Raw genomic sequence first — 21,804 nt, forward strand, 5'->3', positions numbered from 1 at the left:
ATGGCTTAGCGATTCATCCCGAGATTCCGATAGACTTTTCACCTGATATGCTCTCCGAAGTCTCCTGATATGTCATCCCCAGCGTATGTTAACAATTCTGCTCGCTTCCAGCCTAGCGATAGTCCTAAGCCAATCCGCCGTATTCTCCGATACGAAATCTACCAGAAAATATGGTCCAAACCGTATTCCGGTGAGAACGAGCTCCCTACCCCATTCTTCGCACATTTACATGACCGCGAGGTCTTGTATGATTTCCTGTTCCTGGCGAGTGAATATTTGCTCCCGAAATAATTTCGACAGTATATAGTCGAATGCCCTTCATCGCATTAGCATAGCTAACGGCGAGCCCTCTGGCTCCTAAATTCATCCTTGACCTACTAGGCATTTCCTCCTTGAGCTCGAATTCGTTCCTTGGTTTCGTTGTGGAAGGTTTATATCTGTTCCTTAAGGACCTCTTTCATTCCGGGCCTTCAGATAACGTAGATACTATTTAGTACTTATTATTCCGTTTAGAGCATTTAGGTAAAGTTGCGTTGATATAAATAGAAAATCCAAAACAAAATAGGAAAGGAAACTGTTTTGGATTTTCTATTTATATTTACCACTTGTGCCACCGAGGTCTGCTTGACTTCCCGAATTCTCCTTACTTGAATGCAATCACCTAATTCTCGGTATTGCGGAGATGTGCTTCCGTTTGGATAAGTTTGTGTGCGGTATAGGCTCTAATTTGTTTGTCGTTGTTATTTACTCTTTTCCGTTGGTGTTCTCATTTGCTTCCCACGGGTATGGAGGTTAGGAGGTCCGATTGTCATAGCCTCCCGTAGCATGGTAAAGTCAAACTTACTCACTGAGACGACCAGGTATCCATTATGCAGCGTTCCACTCCTCGTTCGCAAGCTATTCAATGAGCACGACACCCGAGATTGGGGGAGGTGATTTTACGAACCTTCAGTATAGATCTGTAACGATTCGTTAATACACCTCATACAGGGTGTGGCTATCATCACCCAGTAACCGTCTTGGTAGGCGAGAGGCTTAGCTAGTTGAGAGTTTCATGTCAACCACAGGGAGACTGGTTAGCCCCCGGAGAGACATATTCCGCATCAGTCTATCATGCAGTCCACTACTTAACCATTAGTAGTAACTTAAAAGTTTGATTTTTTATGATAAAATTAACAAACTATTATATCTCAATAATTTGTACTAAAAATTACAGAAACTATTAGTTTAGAGTTTTAATGAAACTCCTCTTCACCTTCACTGATAGTCTCCAAATTTTGTTGTTTTTGTGTCAGTATATACCAAACTTGAATTCCTCGCTTATTTTGCATAGGGTCCAGTATCTTATTTAATAGCTTGTAGCATAAGAAGTTTTGAATGTTCGATCCTTTGGAACTCTATTTTGTTTGTAGGACATGCTTGTCTATTAATTTCTGTTTTTCAGTTATGACAATCTAATTCTATTTTGCAGCTGGACAACGGGAATCCTGTTCAAACGAGGGCGAGGAAGTGAAATTAGGAAACTTCAAATGTTTCAAATGTAAATGCCAGGTATGCTTATTTCTTAAGTAATTTCAATGTATTATACAATACATTGCATGGCAATGCATCACCTATGGTGACACAATAGAACATTGTTAGTATGCTAATGTGTGTTTGCGTTCGGATCAAAATAAAAAGGGGAGATTATTGAGGGTCTTGTAATATGCATGGGCATGTTATAAGAGCGAGTTATGCAATGATTTTCGGAATGTATTCATGGGTGATGCTTGCCCAAAGAAGAACGATTCGAGACTTTGATGAGGATGATTTGAGCAAAAGTTCATATCAACGATTTCAAAACCACAACATAATATTCTGGTGAAAATACCCTAAATTCTAAACTACTATAAGATTTTTATGATGTTTGAACTTGAACAAATTGAAATAGAAGCAGTTCCGTTTGTTGAAATATAATTCTGTCTTTTCGATTTTTTTTCCAAAGAAATAGGATTTGTTTCATATGTTAAAATATATGTATAAAACTATCTTCTATTTTGTTGTATTGTTGAAAACGGAGGGCGAGGAGGTCATGCAAGGATGACTTAAAGCAAAGAATCATTTTCAGAAATTACCCGCCGGAAAAATCTGAAAAGAAATCATGATAATGCTTCTATATGACATCATGTCTCTTTAAATAGATTTGATAATAGTACGTTAATACATGACAGTTGAGTTGAAAAGTTCATAGGCTAACAAAGAAAAATTTTTTTTATAAAATTTGACTTTATTATTCGAGGGCGATACAACGTTTGTAGCAGTCATACAATTTTTCGATATCATTTTTATAGTACGATTTGTCTTTAGCTTCAAAGTAGGCCTTAGTTTCGGTGATTACCTCTTCATCGGCGATAAATTTTTTTCTAGCGAGCACTCTGAGAACAGTCGCTTTTGATGGTTTTCCAATTCTCAATAGATTCGATGGATCTTATACCATGCGCATCCCAAAACACTGATTATAGCCTTGCCAGCCAACTGTTGCGTCTTCGCATGCTTTGGAGTCCGTTCACCACATGCAGTCCACTCAGATGACAGTTCTGTTCTGTTGCAGCATTAGAGCCAGGTTTCGTCTATGTTCACATATCGACCTATAAATTCGGCTTTTTTTATAGAGGAAGAGCGTCACATACTACTTAGAATCGTAAATTCGTTCTTGTTTTTGGTCGATTGTGAGTTCGCACGGCACTCACTTTGAACAGAGCTTTCGCATACAGTTATGCACGATATGTCTAATACGATCAAGATATAAAATTTAGTGCCTCAGTTAAAATAATTTTGGATGAATGCAACGTGAAGTTGATCAAACGTTGCATTCATCCAAAATTATTTTGTGGACTTTTTTTATGGTTCCGTAGATAATAGCCTCTCTAGTCCACTGCGTGCATCATCCTCGGTCCTTGTTTGGCCTTCTTCCTTCTTCTCAAATTAATCTCAAATAAAGTTTGTCAAGTCAAGCCTTGGCTTCAATAGTATTTTTTTTTGCCAAGAGCCACGAAATTCCTCTTTATCCATTTTTTTTTTCTCAAACTAACAAAAGTTACTTCACTCAAATGCTCTATCTCACAAACTGATAGTCCGACAGTTGTCAAATTTATACACGCGCCTTTCGAAGGTTAGGGTTAACTGAAAATCATGGATTTAGAACCAGTAGTGACATCTGTGTGTTAACCTATTAATTTTTCAGCCTAAACGTTATATAGAGTCTTATATATATAGTGAATATTGATATTTAAGGCTTCGTGAAAAACAAAACGTCATTCACGTCTGTTCAATGTCTGTTTCATTTGCTTTCAGATTTCTTTAGTATCACACCGTCGTTACAGGGAACAGTCCCAGAAATTGGGTATTTGTCAAACATTCAAAATATGCCCAGAAAATGACCCAAAACATTGAGCATGAAACACACGCATCTAGTGTTCAATTGTCTGAAGCTACTCGAAATCACTCCACAATCTCTGGGCTGCAATATTATTAAGAACCTGCGGGATTATGTCAATGATAGGCTTTGCGAAGGTCCCATTTTGAACAAAAAATACTTGATGGAATACCTTCTCGAATAATAGAAAAAAGTTTCAGGCACGTATCCCCAGCGCTTGGAGGAATGCTAAAAGTCTCTATACGGAGTATTGCCAAATCATTTTTTTGAGTTTTTGAGTAATTCGCCTTCGCTATATAGGGTACTCATTTTTAAAATCGAATGCGACTTTTATACTATCAAAAACATATTTCCAGAGGTATTCCTTACGAAAACCAATTATAAAACAAGTCGGAATATATAAAGGTTGTGTGTTCATCTTATGTAAGAAACTTCAACACACATTTTTCATACATAATCCTTCATATTTTTCCAAACTACGAGACATACGTACATATTACAGTCATAGATATGACGCTCACCCTAAACAAACAAACTGCCTATTACCGAATAATATGCACGTATATAAATTGATCGTACCCATATTTCCGATTAACTTCTATTTGAATTAGGCACTAGATTTCAGATTTTTCGGTTGGATAGGTTCTGAGAACGAGAGCTGTTACACTTTTTGTGGGTCATATTTTGAACCCTCACTCCCCTATGTTTCACCTAATATCAAATATTGAACCAGATTCGAAAAGTACTAATTGAGACCTTTCATTTGATAACCTACATGGCTATATTCTGTAAAAACAAATTTGCACCCTTCATTCACATGTACGGGGAGCCGCCCCTTAAACTTAACACAAGATGGCGCCACTTACTGCATGTAAAGGGAACACCAGATTACATACTCTCACCAACTTTCGTGACAATCGGTCTAGCCGTTTCCGAATAAATCGTTTGTGACAGACAGACGGACAGACAGACACAGTCTCGATTCTAATAAGGTTTTGTTTCACACAAAACCTTAACAAGTCGGAATGCCGGAAGCTGGGCGCTTCGGGTATAAAAGTTTTGTATTCATCTTGTCTCGTGTCACCAATGTCTCCAAAATGTTTATGTAGAATCAGCTGCGCACAGTATTTCGGTTATAATAGCGTATAATTATTATCGAATACGAATTAAATCCAAATCGTTTTTACTTTCGTCCTTCCCGATGTCCCGATAATACGTGCAAGGTGCCTCCTGAAATCCAGATAATTCGTTTCTTTTTTTCTTGTTTATTATAGTATGAAAGGAGACAAAACAAAAGAAAATAAAATGTTAAATCATCAACTTTTTCTAATCACACTTTGCTATTCAAATATTTCACAAGATGCTGTAGCCACGAATAAGTGGAGAAGGAAAAACTATCTTTTTGTGTCCACCGATCTCGAGCTGGAAAAAATGTTCTCCCCGTTCGAGAACGCGGTACGGGCCTTCCTATGGAGGCTGGGGCGGCTTCCGAACGGCATCCGTCCTGACCAGGACGTGCACATGTTCAGCTCCTTGGGCGCACAGACAGGTGCGGACGAGTGTCGTGTGGGAGGTGTGGTTTTGATGCGTCGAAGATTGCCCCTCAGCAGACGCACCAATCCCGACTCTGTGAGACCCGATATCTTGTCGAAGATCGGGTCACTTGGGAGCCTTGTGTTAAAACCCACGAGATTGCTTAACTCCGAGAAAAGGGTGGACTCAAATTGCATTCCCTGGTCAGTGATGACCACTGCAGGGACGTCAAAGCGAGGTATCCACTGTTGATAGAGGTCTTCGGCACAAGATTGCGCCGTAATGTCCTTCAGAAGTATTGCCTCAGCCCACCGCGTAAACCTGTCGATGATTATAAGGCAATACTTGTAACCGTGCGGGTCTCGCAAAGGTCCTACTATATCGAGGTGTATTATGTGGAACCGCTTGGTAGTGCGGGGAATAAGCCCACTTCTTTTCTTGCATGCCTGGTGACTTTACACTTCTGACATGCGATGCACTCTCTGGCCCAGGAGTTGACATGCCTGTACATGGAGGGCTAGAAGTATTTATCGGTGACTAATCGATTCGTTGACCTGATGCCTGGATACGCTAAGTCGTGAACCGCGTGGAACACTTCCTTGCGAAAGGTGGCCGGAATATATGGCCGAGGTCCCTTTTCCGAGTCTTCGCAGCAGAGAGAGAGGTTCGAGCCGAAGATGGGCAACTCCCGAAATTTGTATTTGGGGTTGGATTTGAGGCTCTGAAGTACTGCGTCATCCTCCTGTGCCTTAGCAATGTCCTAGAAGTCGAGTGCGGCGGGGATATTAACCTCGGAGACACGAGATAAAGCGTCAGCAACCATGTTGTCCTTGCCGGACACGTGGTGGATGTCTGACGTAAACTGGCTTATATAGCTCAGATATTGAACGATATTAACGAGGGGACGCTTTGTCGGGATTTTGTTTCAAAGCATATGTGAGAGGCTTATGGTCCGTGAACACTGAACGGCCTGCTTTCAAGAGAGAAGCGGAAGTATTTGATGCTCAAGTACGCGGCGTTGAGTAGTTTCGTTGAGCGGGGATCAACTGCGTCAAGAAGAAGCTCAACGGCTGCCAGACGTGATTTACCTTTTGGTGAAGAGCGGCACCTACTGCGGTGTCAGAGGCATCAATAAAAACCGCTAGAGGTGCATCTTGCAGAGGAAATGCCAAAAGTGTAGCATCAGTCAGTTGCTGTCGGGATTTATCGAACGCGCGCACAGCCACTTCAGTTTAGGACTAAACCCGGCCTCAAGGAGACGTTGAAAAATGCACTCGAGATAGGCTAAGTGCTCAGACTCTGAGGAAGAAGCGACCAAAACATCATCCAAATATACGGAATAGAAGTCAAGGCTTCGCAGGATCGAGTGGATGAATCTTTGAAAGGTTTGCGCCGCATTGCACAATCCGAAAGTCATCCGGGTGAAGAGTCCAAAGGGTGTGCATATTGCCGTCTTTGGTATGTCTTCTGGAGCTACAGGGATTTGATGATAAGCCTTGGTTAAGTCCAAGGTCGAAAAGATGCGGCAATTCGCGAGATGATGCGCAAAGTCGTGGATGAGCGGAATTGGACATTGGTCAGGGGCGCTATTTGCCGTTTGGATTAGGGACCATATGCAGTGGGGAAGACCAACAGCTGTTTGAAGGTCTACAGATACCCTGTTGAACGAGTTGTTCAAAGTCTTTCCGTGCAATAGCCAGTTTCTGGGATGGTAGAGAACGCACTTCCGAAAAGATCGGGGAACCAGTAGTGTTAATGTGGTGGTGGTTTAGAGAAAGTACACTCGGTAGTAATCTGGCAGAACTTTTGGAGAAGTGCCCGAACACGAGAGTCGGTAATGTCCTCTACCAGTGCGGAAAGATTGTTACTTGGGTGAGATACCACTTGGCCCAAAGAATTAATGTTGGTCGTGGGATCTATAAGAGACTTGTTTTGCAAGTCCACCAGCAACCCATAGTGACACAAGAAGTCTGCGCCTAGTATGGGAAAGTTGACATCCGCCAGGATGAATCGCCCCGAAAACGTCTTACGCAAACCAAAACTATACCCGTAGGTGTTGATTCGGCAGGAATTTGCTGCCGCCAGTTTTAATGGTTGTGGAAATAGACGATGGTGCTGGGGTACGGGAAGAAGCGAAACCTCCGCACCAGTATCCACGAAGTAGTTGGGACTGTTGAGAGAGTCATAAATTGTGAGGCGACGTGGCGCTGCGTTCTGGGTGGCTGTCGCCAGGACCCCCCGCGGACCTAGTTTTTTGTTGGAGGCGCGAATTCACACGGATGGTGCCAGCAAATGCCTCGGTCCGTAGGCTGTCCGCTAGCGAGCTCCCGACCTGGTCGCCGAACGCTGAGCGGCTATCTCGCGCTTTAGCTCACCTACTCCGTACGATGGCTGCTGAACGGCCGCTATGGTCGGGCGTGCGTGCACCTCGTGCATCTTGTCTGCCGCAGCTGCCAGTGCCTCCAAAGAACCGGAGACACACTCGAGGGCCGCCTGGGTGTCTTCCGGGAGCCAACGCAGCCAGAGCGACTTAATCAGGTCATCGTCGATTTTGCTCCCACCCAATTGGCTGGGAGTTCGATCACCCAATGTTAAACCTGCTAGCAAGTGATCCAGTTTTGCGGACTCACTTACCGATTAGCCGATTTCACCACATCGGACACCAGTAGGATGGACTCCCCATGCAGACCGACCACCGCGTAATTGAAGCGGGTCTCGTATTCCGGACATTTGGAACTGTGCTTCCAGATGTACGAACCACAGCTCCGGGTTCCACCGCCAAAATGGAAGGATGTGCACGGCGAGGACGGTCACTTGCGGGTCCGCTGGGCCTGCCGCGTCTGCCGCGGCACAAAGGAAAAAAGAAAAGAAACCGCACAATGATCAGTTCGGTTCGGGTTGGTGTGAATGCGGGCGGCTGTTTTCTTTCTGCTCCGATGGTGTGAGTTCCTCGGGGTCACCAATGTTTTCAAGAACCAATGTTTATCTAGAATCAGCTGCGTACAGTATTTCGGTTAAAATAACGGATAGTGATTATCGAATGCGAATTAAATGCAAATCGTTCGTACGTTAGTCCTTTCCGATCTTCCGATATACGAGCACTGTGCCTCCTAAAATCCAGACAATTCGTTTGTTTTTTTTTTGTTTAGTGTAATATGAAAGGAGACAAAACAAAAGAAAATAAAATGTTAAATCATCAACTTTTTCTAATCACACTTTGCTATTCAAATATTTCACAAGATGCTGTAGCCACGAATAAGTGGAGAAGGAAAAACTATCACACGCCACGCCACTCCTGTGGCGAGTTCTAAAACGCGCGGAAAGTGCCGGCGGCGTCATCTATCCGCTCGCATCCGCAACATTCGAAATAAATTTCGAATCCAATCCAATCTTGCTGCGCCACAATCTTATCTGAGAAACTCCTACGCATATTTTTTCATCCATATATAGCTACAAATCCAACATATTCCTTCATATTTTTCCAAACTACAAGATATGCGTACATACTACAGCCATAGATATTATTCTCACGCTAAACAAACCAAGTACTGTACATATCCATGCATTTATAAACTGATCGTACTTATATTTCCGGTTTATTTCATGCAGAAAAGTATCCAAATGCACATATATATAATAGTACGTATATTGAATACCGCTGGTTTAACATACTAATATAGCTATCAGGATTAAGAGAGCCATTTCGTGTGTCGGATCCGCGGAATCGATTTTTAAGGTTTTATTTGCAAAACAAAATCTTATTAAAATCGATTCAATGTCTGTCTGTCTGTCTGTCACAGACACTTTTCTCAGAAATGGCTTTACCGATTGACACGAAATTTGGTGAGCAGGGGGGATCTGTGGACCCCCTGCATGCAGTGAGTAATATCCTTCTACGTTGAGATTTAGGGGAGGGGGTCCCCATACATGTAAAACGGCGGAGATTTGTTCAAAGGACGGGGAGCGGGAGAGGTGGAAAGTAATGATTTCCTTAACGGACCCAGTCTCATAAACTACCGAACCGAAAAATCTGAAAAAAATCATGAAGCTGCCTCTATATGGTGCCCAGGCCCCAAAATACTCTCCATATCGATATGTGTTCAAATTAAGTTAATAATAGTATATTACCATATTTTTGGGAAAATTGAGTAAAACCCCCCTTAAGGGGGTCATCCCGTGTGTCGGGTTGGAGAAATCGATCTTTTTTTTTTGCATGAATTGTATCTATATGTAGTGGAGAATATGTGGGCAAAGGAATTTTCCGATATTCCGAGTCGTTCAGAAATTACAGTGTTAAACAGGCAAGGAGTTTGCAGCCGTGGCTAGAGTACTCGATGAGAAAGAGCATCGAATCTTTTTTTACCTGGTAGTTTTTTACCTGAGCCTTATAAATTCGAACACAGGTATAAATATAAAAAGATGGAAAACCAATCAATTGTCTAAACTTATTTGCTGTTTCGAATAAAAAGGATAATCAAGTCTAGAGTGAGCACTGAAAGCCATCCAGGCTATACTCAGTTATATTTTTTTGTAAGTATTGTGCTGTTTGTGTGTTCAGTGATTTTTTTAAGTGGATCGTATGATCGTTCAACGTCATGCTCGCACTAAAAAACGAGTATTTCATGGCTATCGATACTTATCAGAGAAGAAAAAGGACTTCGCATCAACATCAGCAAAGTAACTTTTAGCAAGCATGAACATGGATGTTCGAATTGCGACAATACAATATACAAAGTATATTGAATTTTGCTGGAGTTTTCTCCGGTAATTCTGCAAATAATAAAATATACGTAGTAGTAAAAAAAGGAATGCATAGGACATGTTGAGAAAAGAATGGGAACGCGGCTTAGAAATGCAAAGAAGAATCACAAAGGCATTGGTGGAAAGGGGCTGGAAAACTTACTGATAAGGTTATTATCGACCTAACTACATTTTTTGGGCTAGCTATTCGTCGACACGCAAATTCGATAGAAGGAATGAAGCAAGAAATTTGGGCAACTTTCTTCCATAAATGTTCTACAGGCGTAAATCCTCAGCATCAAAGTTGTCCAGCAGGCGAGGACAGTTGGTGCAAATGGCGCAAAGCTAAAGGAGAACCGGATAGTTTCCACCACAAGAAGGCACCTTTGACTGAAGAAGTTCAAACAGTCATCAAACCAATCTGCGAAGATTTATCACGAGATGATCTCTTGAACAGATGTTTAGGAGCAGAGACCCAGGATAACAATAAGTCGTTAAATGCATTGATCTGGACTTTCGCTCCTAAACACCTTCATTCTGGGGCCAAGGTCGTAGAAATAGCCACTTTTCTGGCTGTAATTATTTTCAATGAAGGATTCAATGGCATTCTCAAAATCCTAGTGACAATGGGATGTCAAGTTGGTCAGATATGTCAGGTTTATGCCGACCGCCTAAATGAAGCGCCAATTTGGCGGTCCGAACGACGATCGACTGACCTCGCTAAAAGAGCCAGAATTGAAACCAGAGAGCAACAATCGGCCTTACAAGACTTTTTGAAGAAAAGGAGGGTGCTCTCTATGGACCAGGTATAGCAGATTAATGCTGAGTTAAAATTTTACTGTTGATAATCACATTTAAATTTTCAAATGCGTTTTTCTCGAAACTGCATCTTGAAAATCGGCTGCCACCGTAGCTCAAAATCTATCCAACCAAATTCTTTGAAATTTTCACGACTTCTTTAATACATATTTCTACGGTTCGCAAACTAGGATAATTGCAATCGGACGGGCCGTTTTTTTTTATTCATAAAAAAAGCCGTAAAAAAACACCAAAAATTGACCTTTTAATATTTTCTAATTATCCTAGTTTGCGGACCGTAGAATATTGTCCACATTAAAATGCCGTTTAGTTTTTTTTCTTCAGATGAACACAGCGCCCTCCAGCGTGGCAGCAGAAAAACACCTTTTTTTGGAAATGGGTGCATAAATTGACACGTATTCCAAAAACAAGCTACGATATCAAACTGAAAAATTTATCACATATACTAGAGATATCAGTAAACATATGGTGAAAAAATCACATTTCTATCTTTATCCAGTCCTCCAAAATAATTTTTCAAAAAACGGCCTTCACACGGGATGACCCCCTTAAGTTTATCTCAGAGTCATAGAAGTTGGTAGTAGTATAAAATATAATATGAAGCATATTGTCTCTAAGTTTGATCAAAATCATACTATTAGTAACAAAGTTACAGTAGCTCAAAGTTGACTTTACCGTGTAAATTTAGAACCCGAAGTAATAAATCTGACATGCTAAATGCATATTCTTAACGGGCTACGTACAAATGGGATAGTTCTACACTCAAATGCATTCACACAAGAAGCAAACAAAACCTTTCATACCTAAAGCGCCCAGCTTCCGGTTTCCCGACTGGTTTTTGGCATCAATTGCATATAGATATAGTGTAGAATATATGGGCAAAGTGATTTTTTGATATTCGGAGTCGTTCGGAAATTGTATTGTTAAACACATGATAAGTTACATGCCAGATTTATGTCGATCGTCGTAATAAAGCTCGTATTTATCGGTCCGAATGGCGCTCGAGTGACTTCGCTAAAAGAATAAGAATTGAAACTAAGGCTGTATACGCGTTTCTTGATCAAATTTAAGGTTTATCGACTAGGTATAGCGGATTAATAATCAGTTAAGATTTTATGGCTAAAATTCACATTCTACTTTTAAAATGCGTTTTCGTCGAAACTGTATGTTGAAAATCGGCTGCCACCATAGCCCAAAATCTATTCAACGGAATTCTTTGAAATTTTCACGACCTATTCAGACCATATTTCTACGGCCCGCAAACTAGGATAATTGCGGTTCATTCAGTAGTTTTTTTATTAATTGAAGAAGTCGCGAAAAACCTCCAAAATTTATAAAAAAAAATTTTAATAAGTCACCAAAAATTTAGCTTTCAATATTTTTTAATAATTCTAGTTTGCGGACTGTAGTTAAGTCTTGACGTTAAAATGCCGTTTATTTTTTTCTTTAAGATGATCGCAGCGCTCTCTAGCGTGGCAGCAGAAAATACCTTTTTTTTGGAGATAGGTGAACAAATTACTCGGTATTTCAATAATGAACTATGCAATTGGGCTGGAAAAAATACTATGCATTCTCAAGATGTTAATAAATTTATAGAGAAAAATTCATATTTGTATCTTTATCCGGTTCTTCACGAAAAATTCCCAAAAAAAGCGAAAAAACGGCCTTCACACCGGATGACCCCTGGACTACCGCCAGACTTCATTAGCATATATATATACCAACATGCACACATATGTCTGTCCGGAGTAATTGATATTGCTATACAAATGACCCAAAAACTTAAAATGTTTCTTTGTTGTGGTATTGACGAATTGATATGGGATGATGACGTCATACACGTTGTAGAATGCACGAAATCCACAACAAATGGCAAAGATTAAACCTCTATAACTGTGTTAATAATATTTGGATTTTCTTCAAACTTGACCAAATTGTGTCTTATGGAGTCCTTTATACAAATGCACCATAAATGTAGTTCTAGCATGAACTTAACGGGGGTTTCCGGTTAAACTTCTAAAATAAGCTAATATACTGTGGCGCGACAGGATTTGCAGTATTCGAAATTTATTTCGAATGTTGCGGATGCGGACGGGTAGATGGTGCGAAACTCTCCACTCGCTCATTTTCGGAACGCACCCGGGGAGTGGAGAATTAGCGGCGGAAAAAGGCCGTTGGTTGGGACAGTAAGGACCGCATGGAAATAAGTCGGTCTCTTCTGTTTCCAACCGCGGCGGTGTAAGCACTAAATAAAAAAGTGATCTTTTTGCGATCGTTTATAGTACTTGCCTACTTAGTGATAGATTTTAATCAATCAGTTTAGATAATAAATATTATGAAAACATAAGAAAATCACGGTCACTAGAAATTGTATTCGAAACAATATAATAAAACTTAAAAAAGGCAAGAACAAAACAAAGAACAAAAATTGAGAAACATAATTATATTTTTATAAAGAAGTGACTGAACAGTGGTGACCCCGATAGAAACTACAGAAGAGGGAAAGGATCGCAGTGTTTTCCCAAAATCTCGGTCTACAGTCCGGTGCGCGTAGCACATTCATCGAATTTGCACTTTTCTCGCCCGAAAACGAGTCGAGGGCTGCGTCGCTAAAACGTCTGGGATTGTATGAAAACATTTCGCTCAGCCATCGCATAGCGAACTAATCCCCCAGTGCACCCAGGCAGAGCCACGTAGCAGGGACAGGAGTAGTCGCGGCAACGATCAGCAATAGCCCAAGGATCTCAAGTTCAAACCTCCGCCCCGGTGAAAGGAATCACCCGCGTCGGCCGATCGCATTCACGCCAGTCCGAGCCGGGACTCAACCGATCGCAGGAGCTGTCCGGCCGACATCCGCCCAACCTAGGCAGCGGCAGGGGTCGTCTTTTTGTACCCGTCGCAACGGTCCGGCCGAAAAGCAGCAGCGAGCGCAACAACAGCATTTACAGCAGCAGCAAGTGCAACAACAGCGGCAGCAGCATTCACAACGACAACAAGCTGATTTCAACAACGGAAATTTTAAATTTTGTTAAATTTCATTGTTTACTAATTATTAAATTTTATAATAATTGGCAATAATAAAAGTAATATCCGCTGCAAGAGACGGCGTCGAAGCATTTACATTCACCGCGGGTTCTCCATTCTTTTGGCGTGTTCCTACATAATTTCGGTCTGCGCTTGAGAGCGTCCGCTTGGGGTTGTTGTTATCCACTCTGTTCGTGCGGTCATTTGTGGGTACGCCCTGCCGTGTCGGAACAAATTCACCGTGTTTTTATTACAAACTCACCGCGTTTTCATTGCAAACTCCTACTTTTTGTTACTCAAGATGTCGTTCGACAGCAAAGACGCGGCAGGCCCATCGGACCCGCAAGTGACCGCCCTCGCCGTACGCGTTCCTCCGTTTTGGCGGCGGAACCCGGAGCTGTGGTTCGTACATTTGGAAGCGCAGTTCCAAATGTCCGGCATCACATCGGACGCGACCCGCTTCAACTACGCGGTGGTCGGCCTGGATGAAGAGTCGATTCTTCTGGTGTCCGACGTAGTGAAGTCGGCATCATACACGCAGCTCAAGAGCGAGTTGATCAGGCGCCTGTCGGCAAGCGAGTCGGCAAAATTAGACCACTTGCTGGCCGGTTTAACATTGGGTGTTCGAACTCCCAGCCAATTGCTTCGCGAAATGAGGCAATTGGGTGGGAGCAAGATTGGGGATGACCTGATCAAGTCGCTCTGGCTGCGACGGCTCCCGGAGGGCACCCAGGCGATCCTAGCTTGCGTCTTCGGTTCCTTGGAGGAACTGGCAGCGACGGCCGACCAGGTGCAGGAGGTGTACGTACGCCCAACCATACCGGCCGTTCAACCACCGTCGGATGAGGTGGGCGACTTAAGGCGCGAGATAGCCGCTTTAACAGCCAGCGTGGCCGAGATGCGGGCGACGTTGGACGCTCAGCGTTCGAGTGCCAGATCGCGAGCTCGCTCACGGTCTGCCACACGAAAAGGGCGTTCGGGTAGCAGGTCGTCAAGACAGCCTGCGGACAAAGGTATTTGTTGGTACCATCGTAACTTCGGAGATAAAGCGACAAGATGTACGCTACCTTGCAAATTCGCGCCTACCGCAAAAAACTAGGTCCGCGGGGGGTCTTGGCGACGGCCACCCAGAGCGCAGCGCCACGTCGCCTAACTATTTTCGACCCCCTTAGCAGGCGCAACTACCTCGTCGACACGGGTGCGGAGGTTTCGGTTCTTCCCGTACCCCGGCATCATCGACTTTATCCACAATCCCTCAAACTGGCGGCAGCAAATTCCTCCCGCATCAACACATGCGGGTACAGGCAAGTGGACGTGAGTCTTGGCTTACGTAGGACGTTTTCGTGGTGTTTCATCCTGGCGGATGTCAGCTTCCCCATATTAGGCGCAGACTTCTTGTGTCACTATGGGTTGCTGGTGGACTTGCAAAATAAGTCCCTTATAGACCCCACAACCAACCTTAATTCGTCGGGCCAAATGGTATCTCACGCTGACAATAACCTTGCCGTTCTTTTGGAAGACATCACCGACTCTCGTGTTCGGACACTCCTCCAAAAGTTCAGCCAGATTACTACCGAGTGTAGTCTCTCAAGACCAGTGAAGCATAATGTGCAGCACCACATTGACACTATTGGTTCCCCGATCTTCTCGAAGGTGCGTCCTCTACCACCCCAGAAACTGGCTATTGCGCGGAAAGAATTTTAAAAACTTGTTCAACAGGGTATCTGCAGGCCCTCAAACAGCTGTTGGTCTTCCCCATTACATATGGTACCTACGCCTAATGGCGAATGGCGCCCCTGTGGGGATTACAGAAGGCTAAATGCACAGACTGTTCCTGACCGATATCCAATTCCACTCATCCACGACTTTGCGCATCACCTCGCGAATTGCTGCATTTTTTCGACCTTGGTAATTCTGTAATAAAGTTTCTAAATTGAATGTAGCGTTAATTAATATTAGGAACATGAAATGTGGAAAATGAATATAACGGAATATATTGAAAATCCATTTTTACAAAAGTGACAGTAAGTAACGCTAAAATACTATTATTAATTTTATTGGTGCAGGTAGCGGACCGGAATCTCTGATGCCTAGATTTCGTTTAGATACACCACTGATTTTTTTTCAGATTTTGCGGTTGGTAGGTTCTAAGAACAAGACCTGTTACACTTTTTGGTGCTAACATTTTCAGCCCTCACTCCCCTACGTTTCACGCGACATCAAATGTGAGGTCAGTTTCGAAAAGTACGAATTGAGCCCTTTCATATTCCATATTCATATTCCACATGACCACATGAAAGTAGACAATTTCGATCTCTAGGAGGGGTCGAAGGAGAAAACCCGTTCCCGTTGCATCATTGAAATTCACCGTTTTAGGCAGTGATTAGTTCTTACCTTTTTAAGGCTTTGTGTAAAACAAAACCTTATTAAAATCGATTCAATGTCTGTCTGTCTGTCACACGCATTTTTCTCCAAAACGGCTAAAGCGATCCGAACGAAATTTGGTGGACAGATGGGAACTATGAAATCCCACGCATACAGCGAGTGGCATAAATTTAGGTGGAGTTTAAAGGGGGGCTCCCTATACATGCAAAAGAGGGATTCAAAATTTTTTTTCACCGGATATAGTTGTGTAGGGTATCAAATGAAAGGCCCCGATTTGTACTTTTCGAAACTGACATTAGTTTTGGCATAAATTGCAAAGTGCGTGAGTAAGGAGTCAAAATGTACGCACTTGAAGTGAGACAGGACTCATTTTCGGAAACTACCCAACCTAAAAATCCGAAAAAAATCAGGGTGGTGCGCCTAGATGAAATCTAGGCCTCAAAATATGTCCCATTCCGATATCTGCTCAAATAAACTTACTAATAGTATATTACTACTTTTTAGAAATTTACTGAAAAACCCCCCTTAAATTCATCCTAGGACTTCCGAATTTTGTACCAGCATAGAAGACAATATTTCGTATATACGTGCAAAATGCAAATCTGGCCATTAAAGTCAAAGTTATAGCAGTTCAAACTTAGCAATTTCGCGCGAGTCTACTGCTTCCAAAGCCATGCAAATCAAATGCTGACGTCATAATTACCCGGAATAATTGACATTCGCCTGGAATATTAAAGTCACATTTATGAAGAATCTATTTATCTGCAGCCCTTTTTAAGGTTTTGTGTAAAACACTTATGTGAAATCTAATCTTCGAGAGACGTCCCATTCCGGTATCTGCTCAAAAAATTTACTAATGATATATTACCAACTTTTAGAAATAGACTAAAAACTCCCCTTAAGTTCATCCTAGGTGTACTAAATTCTGTACCGACATAGAGGACAGCCTCGTGCATCCACATGCCAGGTTTCATGAAAATCCAACTATTAGTGGGAAAGTTATAGCAGTTCAAACTTATCAATTTCGTGCTAATTAACAGCATTCTAAGCCATACAAATAAGAAGCTGACGTCATAATTAACGAGAATAATTGAAATTCCAGTGAAATATTAAAATTCCATTCAAGAAGAATCTAATTCTCCCTAGCCCTTTTTTATATTTGATGTTAACCAATTGTTTTCATTCGCTAATAATATTAAACTGAGAGCGTGAAGCGTATAAGGTTGACCATTATCAACACAGGGCTTTCCATCAAATGATTTATTTAAATCGCTTTCTAGAAAATAGAGGGCAATGGAATTTTTAGCTATATTACACGGAGCTGTCGTGCACTCGTCGCTCCTCACATCTTTTTCTTTTTCTTCAGCCTTCAGTTCACAAGCGGGGTCGGCTCGTGATGATCGGTTTCGTCATTTTATTTTATCAAATGTCTCATCAGGATGTAATCGCGAGACCTTTAAATCCCCATCCAGCGTATCAAGCCACCATTGTTTTGGCCGGCTTTTTGGTTGCTTACCATTGCTTTCTGTTCTGATCAATATTGGTTGTTGAATTCTCGTTCGCGTCAATTACGTGACCACACCATCGAAAACGCCTCTCTTGCAGTTATTCCACGATCGATGCAAACCCATATCGATCGCGGATATTCTCATTTCAGACGAAATCAAAACGTGTCATGCCACCAGTGCAATGCAACATCTTCGTCCCCATTACCGCAAGACGCCGTTCATTGTCCTTTGTAGTCGGCCAACACTCAGAACTATAGAGAGCGGCAGACGGACGACATTGCAGTAAATTTTAGATTTGGGACGTGCGCTGAAACGTCGATCACAAAGAACACCAGTTGGGGAATGCCCCTTCATCCAGGTTGCATTAATGCGTGAAACATTCGTTTTGAGAATGATTGGGTCCTAAGTCCGCATCAACTTAATGCTGGACCGGACCGTGAAACAGTTTCATTATGCAGTTCTCCATTGGCAGATAGCATTGACTCGACATATTTACATCGCTGAGTTCTGGCAATGGCAGTAACCTGCCTTTCGATATATTTAAATCGCTCAGTTCTGACAATGGCAGTAACCTGCTCAGAACTGAGCGATTTCAATACCTCGGGTCAATGCTATAAGCCAATGGAGAACTACATTATACTCCTAACATAGGGAAACACAAAACTTTTTATACCTGAAGCGTCAAGCTTCCGGTTTCCCGACTTGTTTAAGGTTTTGTTTGTAAAACATTAAAATCGGTTCAATGTCTATCTGTCCGCCTGTTTGTTTTTTTTTTTCCTCGATGGAAGGTGGAAAGCTTCAAAAGCTACCGCAGGCTCCTGCCATACGGTTATGTGGGACTCTTACCCACTAAAATCACCTCCTCCTTCCACCCTCCCCGCGGGACTCCCGTTTGGTATTACGTCGCGGGGCTGGATCAGAATTTATTCTGCGCTCATGTCAACATTCGTGTTCCTCTCGCGTTCATTCTTTCGGATGACTTCCTCCTGCCTAAGCTTCTTTCCGATGGCTATAATCACTTTTTCAACTTCGGTCCATATCCCCTTGGCTTTCACCATAAGCTCCATGATATTTTCGGGTGTAAAGTGCTCTCCGGTTGTAGCTTCTAATGTAGCCCTTTGGGTTTCGAATCTGGGGCAGTGAAAAAAGGCGTGTTCTGCGTCCTCTGGAATGTTTGCACACTGTGGGCAATATGGCGAATCATAACGCCCAAATCGATACAGATATGCTCGATAGCCTCCGTGTCCGCCCAAAAATTGAGTTAGGTCGAAACCTACTTGGCCGTGCGGTCGCTCGATCCATTTCCGGATATCCCATATGATTTTTAAGTCCAACGGCCTTTTTCTGATTCGTTCCGCTTCTCTTGCCATTCCGTGACAGTTTCAGCTCGTGCAAACTGTCGCTGACGGGCAGGAGATTCTCCGGTGAGGTACGTTCGATCGTAAAGTCGTTGTTATTCTTTCGCCAGAATCTCAATTGGAACCATTCCTGCTATCATGAAAGCTACTTCATTGGAAATTGTTCTGTAAGCGCAACATGTTCGGAGTACACTCCAATCTTTTTCTTATCTTATATATAAAAATCATTTGCTGTTCGTTAGTCTCGCTAAAACTCCAGAACGCCTGAACGGATTTATCTTATCATGGTTTTGAAATGTTCGTGGAGGTCTTGGGAAGGTTTAAAACGTGAGAAAAATTCGTATAATTGCCGGTAAAACCCTAAAAACAGCACTTTTCTTCTTTCCATATAAACGGTTTTTTCTAAATAAAATCTAGAGTCAATTTGAACTTTATTGATATTCAATTGATATTCAATAAAGTTCACTGTGTTCATCGGAGCTCATATTACAGCTATGAAACGGACAAATTTTTTAACGCAACTAGAAATATTTGACAACCAAGTGACAAGCTTTTATTTCAAAAAAGACAAAAGACATCAAATGTTTGACAGCTCTGGAAAATATAATTTCTGTTTTTGGTATTTTTGTTTCTCTGAATTTCCATAAATATTTCAAGACCAAACTAGACTACCTAGCCCTAGACTAGATATTAAGTTTTGTTACAAATTAAATTTTTGAACGCAACGATAATATTTGACATTAGATTTGACAACCAACTGATATATCAATCCATCCTGTTGCACTTTAGAACACGGAAAGAAGCATTACGATATTGCATTACGCCACTTTGGCGATCCTTTGTGATAGTGACATTCCAGGTAATGTGCTCTTTTTAAGGTTTTGTGTAAACACAAAACCTTATTAAAATCGGTTTACTGTCTGTCTGTCTGTCCGTCACACGCATTTTTCTCAGAGACGGTTGAAGTGATTCGCACCAAATTTGGTAGACAGGTGAGAACTGTGAACGCTCACGTATACAGTGAGTTACATCCTTTTACGACGAATTTAAGGGGGGGGGGTCCCCATACATGCAAAAGGGGGTGTACATTTTTTTTTCATCAAATATAGTCATGTGGGGTACCAAATTAAAGATATCGATTAGTACTTTTCGAAGCCGGTCTTAGTTTTGACATTTCTTGGAAAGGTGGAGAGTTCGAGGGCTTGAAAGTGGTCATTTTTTTAACGAACCCATTCTCAAAAATTACCCAGCCGAAAAATCTGAAAAAATCAGGAGGCTGCAACTATATAGTGCCTAGGCTCCGAAATACCCTCCATATCGATACCTGTTCAAATAAAGTTAATAATAGTATATAACTATAATTTTTAGTAACTGACAGGAAAACCCCCCTTAAGTTAACCCTAGAATCACAAAATTTTGCTGCAATGTAGCCTACAGAAGAGAGCATGATCCCGCCAAATTTGGTGAAAATCGCACTATTGCTAACAAAGTTATACTAGGTCAAAACTGTCGCTCCTCTGCAAATTCAAGACTATGACTGTCAATATCACTTGAAAGTTTCTATTTTCACATAATATATGAATATTTTACGGGGTACATACTAACGGGACAAATGCATACTCAAATCTCTTTATAAAAGAAATACACAAAACCTTTCATACCTGAAGCGTCTAGCTTCCGGTGTCCCGACTTGTTTTTTGATATTTTGCGATTGTGACACTTTACTGCTAAGTGAGCGCAAATTTTTATCACTTTGGTTATTTACAATTTACGATGGCGAGGAGAAGACAACCTGACTTAGATCTTCGCAGTCAATCAAATGTGCGAAGAGCTACCTCACGTGCTAACCGCACTGATGACCAGAGAGAGACAGATCAAGAAAATAGTCGTATTGCTGTGTCAGAATTGCGTTATTTAGTGAGTGATAATGAGGTGGATAGGTTTAGAATGCAACGAGTTCGTGCACATCAAACACAACAACAGCAATCACGACATAATGAAATTGATCGAATTCGCAGACGGAATGCTTCACAATATGTTTTTTTATTAAATACCGATTCGTTTTAAAATTATTTTATACAAAAGTTTAGGTCTTTTATTTATCGATTGAGGCAGTATGAAGTCTGTCGGGTCAGCTAGTCTTATATATAAAAATCAATTGCTGTTCGTTATTCTCGCTAAAACTCGAGAACGGCTGAACGGATTTATCTTATCTTGGTTTTGAAATGCCCGTGGAGGTCTAGGGAAGGTTTAAAAGCTGAGAAAACTGCGAATAATTGCCGGTAAAACCCTAAAAACAGCACTTTTCTTCTTCCCATATAAACGTTTTCTTCTAAATAAAATTTAGAGTCAATTTGAACTTTGTTGATATTCAATAAAGTTCCATCACTCACTGTGTTCATCGGACCTCATATTATAGCTATGAAACGGACAAATATTTGACAACCAAGTGACAATCTTTTATTTCTAAAAAGAGAAAAGACATCAAATGTTTCACAGCTCAGAACATGTATTGGAAAATAGAATTTCTGTTTTTAGTATTTTTGTTTCTCACCGTTTAAACCTTCTCTGAATTTCCATAAATATTTCAAGACCAAACTAGACTACCTAGACCTAGACTAGATATTAAGTTTTGTTACAAATTAAATTTCTGAAAACAAGATGATATTTGACATTAGATTTGATAACCAACTAATATGTCAATCCAGCCTGTTGCACTTTAGAACACGGAAAGAAGTATTACGAAATTGTGTTACGATATCTATGAGTGCTATCTTTCCTTTGGCGATCCTTTGTGATAGTGACATTCCAGGTAATGTGCTCTTTTTTTGATATTTTGCGATTGTGACACTTTACTGCTAAATGAGCGAACAATTTTCTCACTTTGATTATTTACAATTTACGATGGCGAGGAGAAGACGACCTGACTTAGGTCGTCGCAGTCAATCAAATGTGCGAACAGCTACCTCACTTGCTAACCGCACTGATGACCAGAGAGAGACAGATCAAGAAAATAGTCGTA

At 41.5% G+C, this 21,804-nt stretch overlaps 1 protein-coding gene across 4 annotated transcripts in view; it reads left to right on the top strand.

Moving 5' to 3' along the window:
- Positions 1 to 21,804, top strand: part of LOC119646374 (BMP-binding endothelial regulator protein) — a 442,299-nt gene that overhangs the window by 117,644 nt on the left and 302,851 nt on the right. For all 4 annotated transcript variants that reach the window (XM_038046812.1, XM_038046813.1, XM_038046810.1 and 1 more), the window contains exon 3: positions 1,472 to 1,551. In XM_038046812.1, the coding sequence (XP_037902740.1) occupies positions 1,472 to 1,551 (80 nt within the window). The remainder of the gene's footprint in view (positions 1 to 1,471; positions 1,552 to 21,804) is intronic.

Source organism: Hermetia illucens, chromosome 1 (assembly GCF_905115235.1).
Source record: "Hermetia illucens chromosome 1, iHerIll2.2.curated.20191125, whole genome shotgun sequence".
NCBI lineage: Eukaryota > Metazoa > Arthropoda > Insecta > Diptera > Stratiomyidae > Hermetia > Hermetia illucens.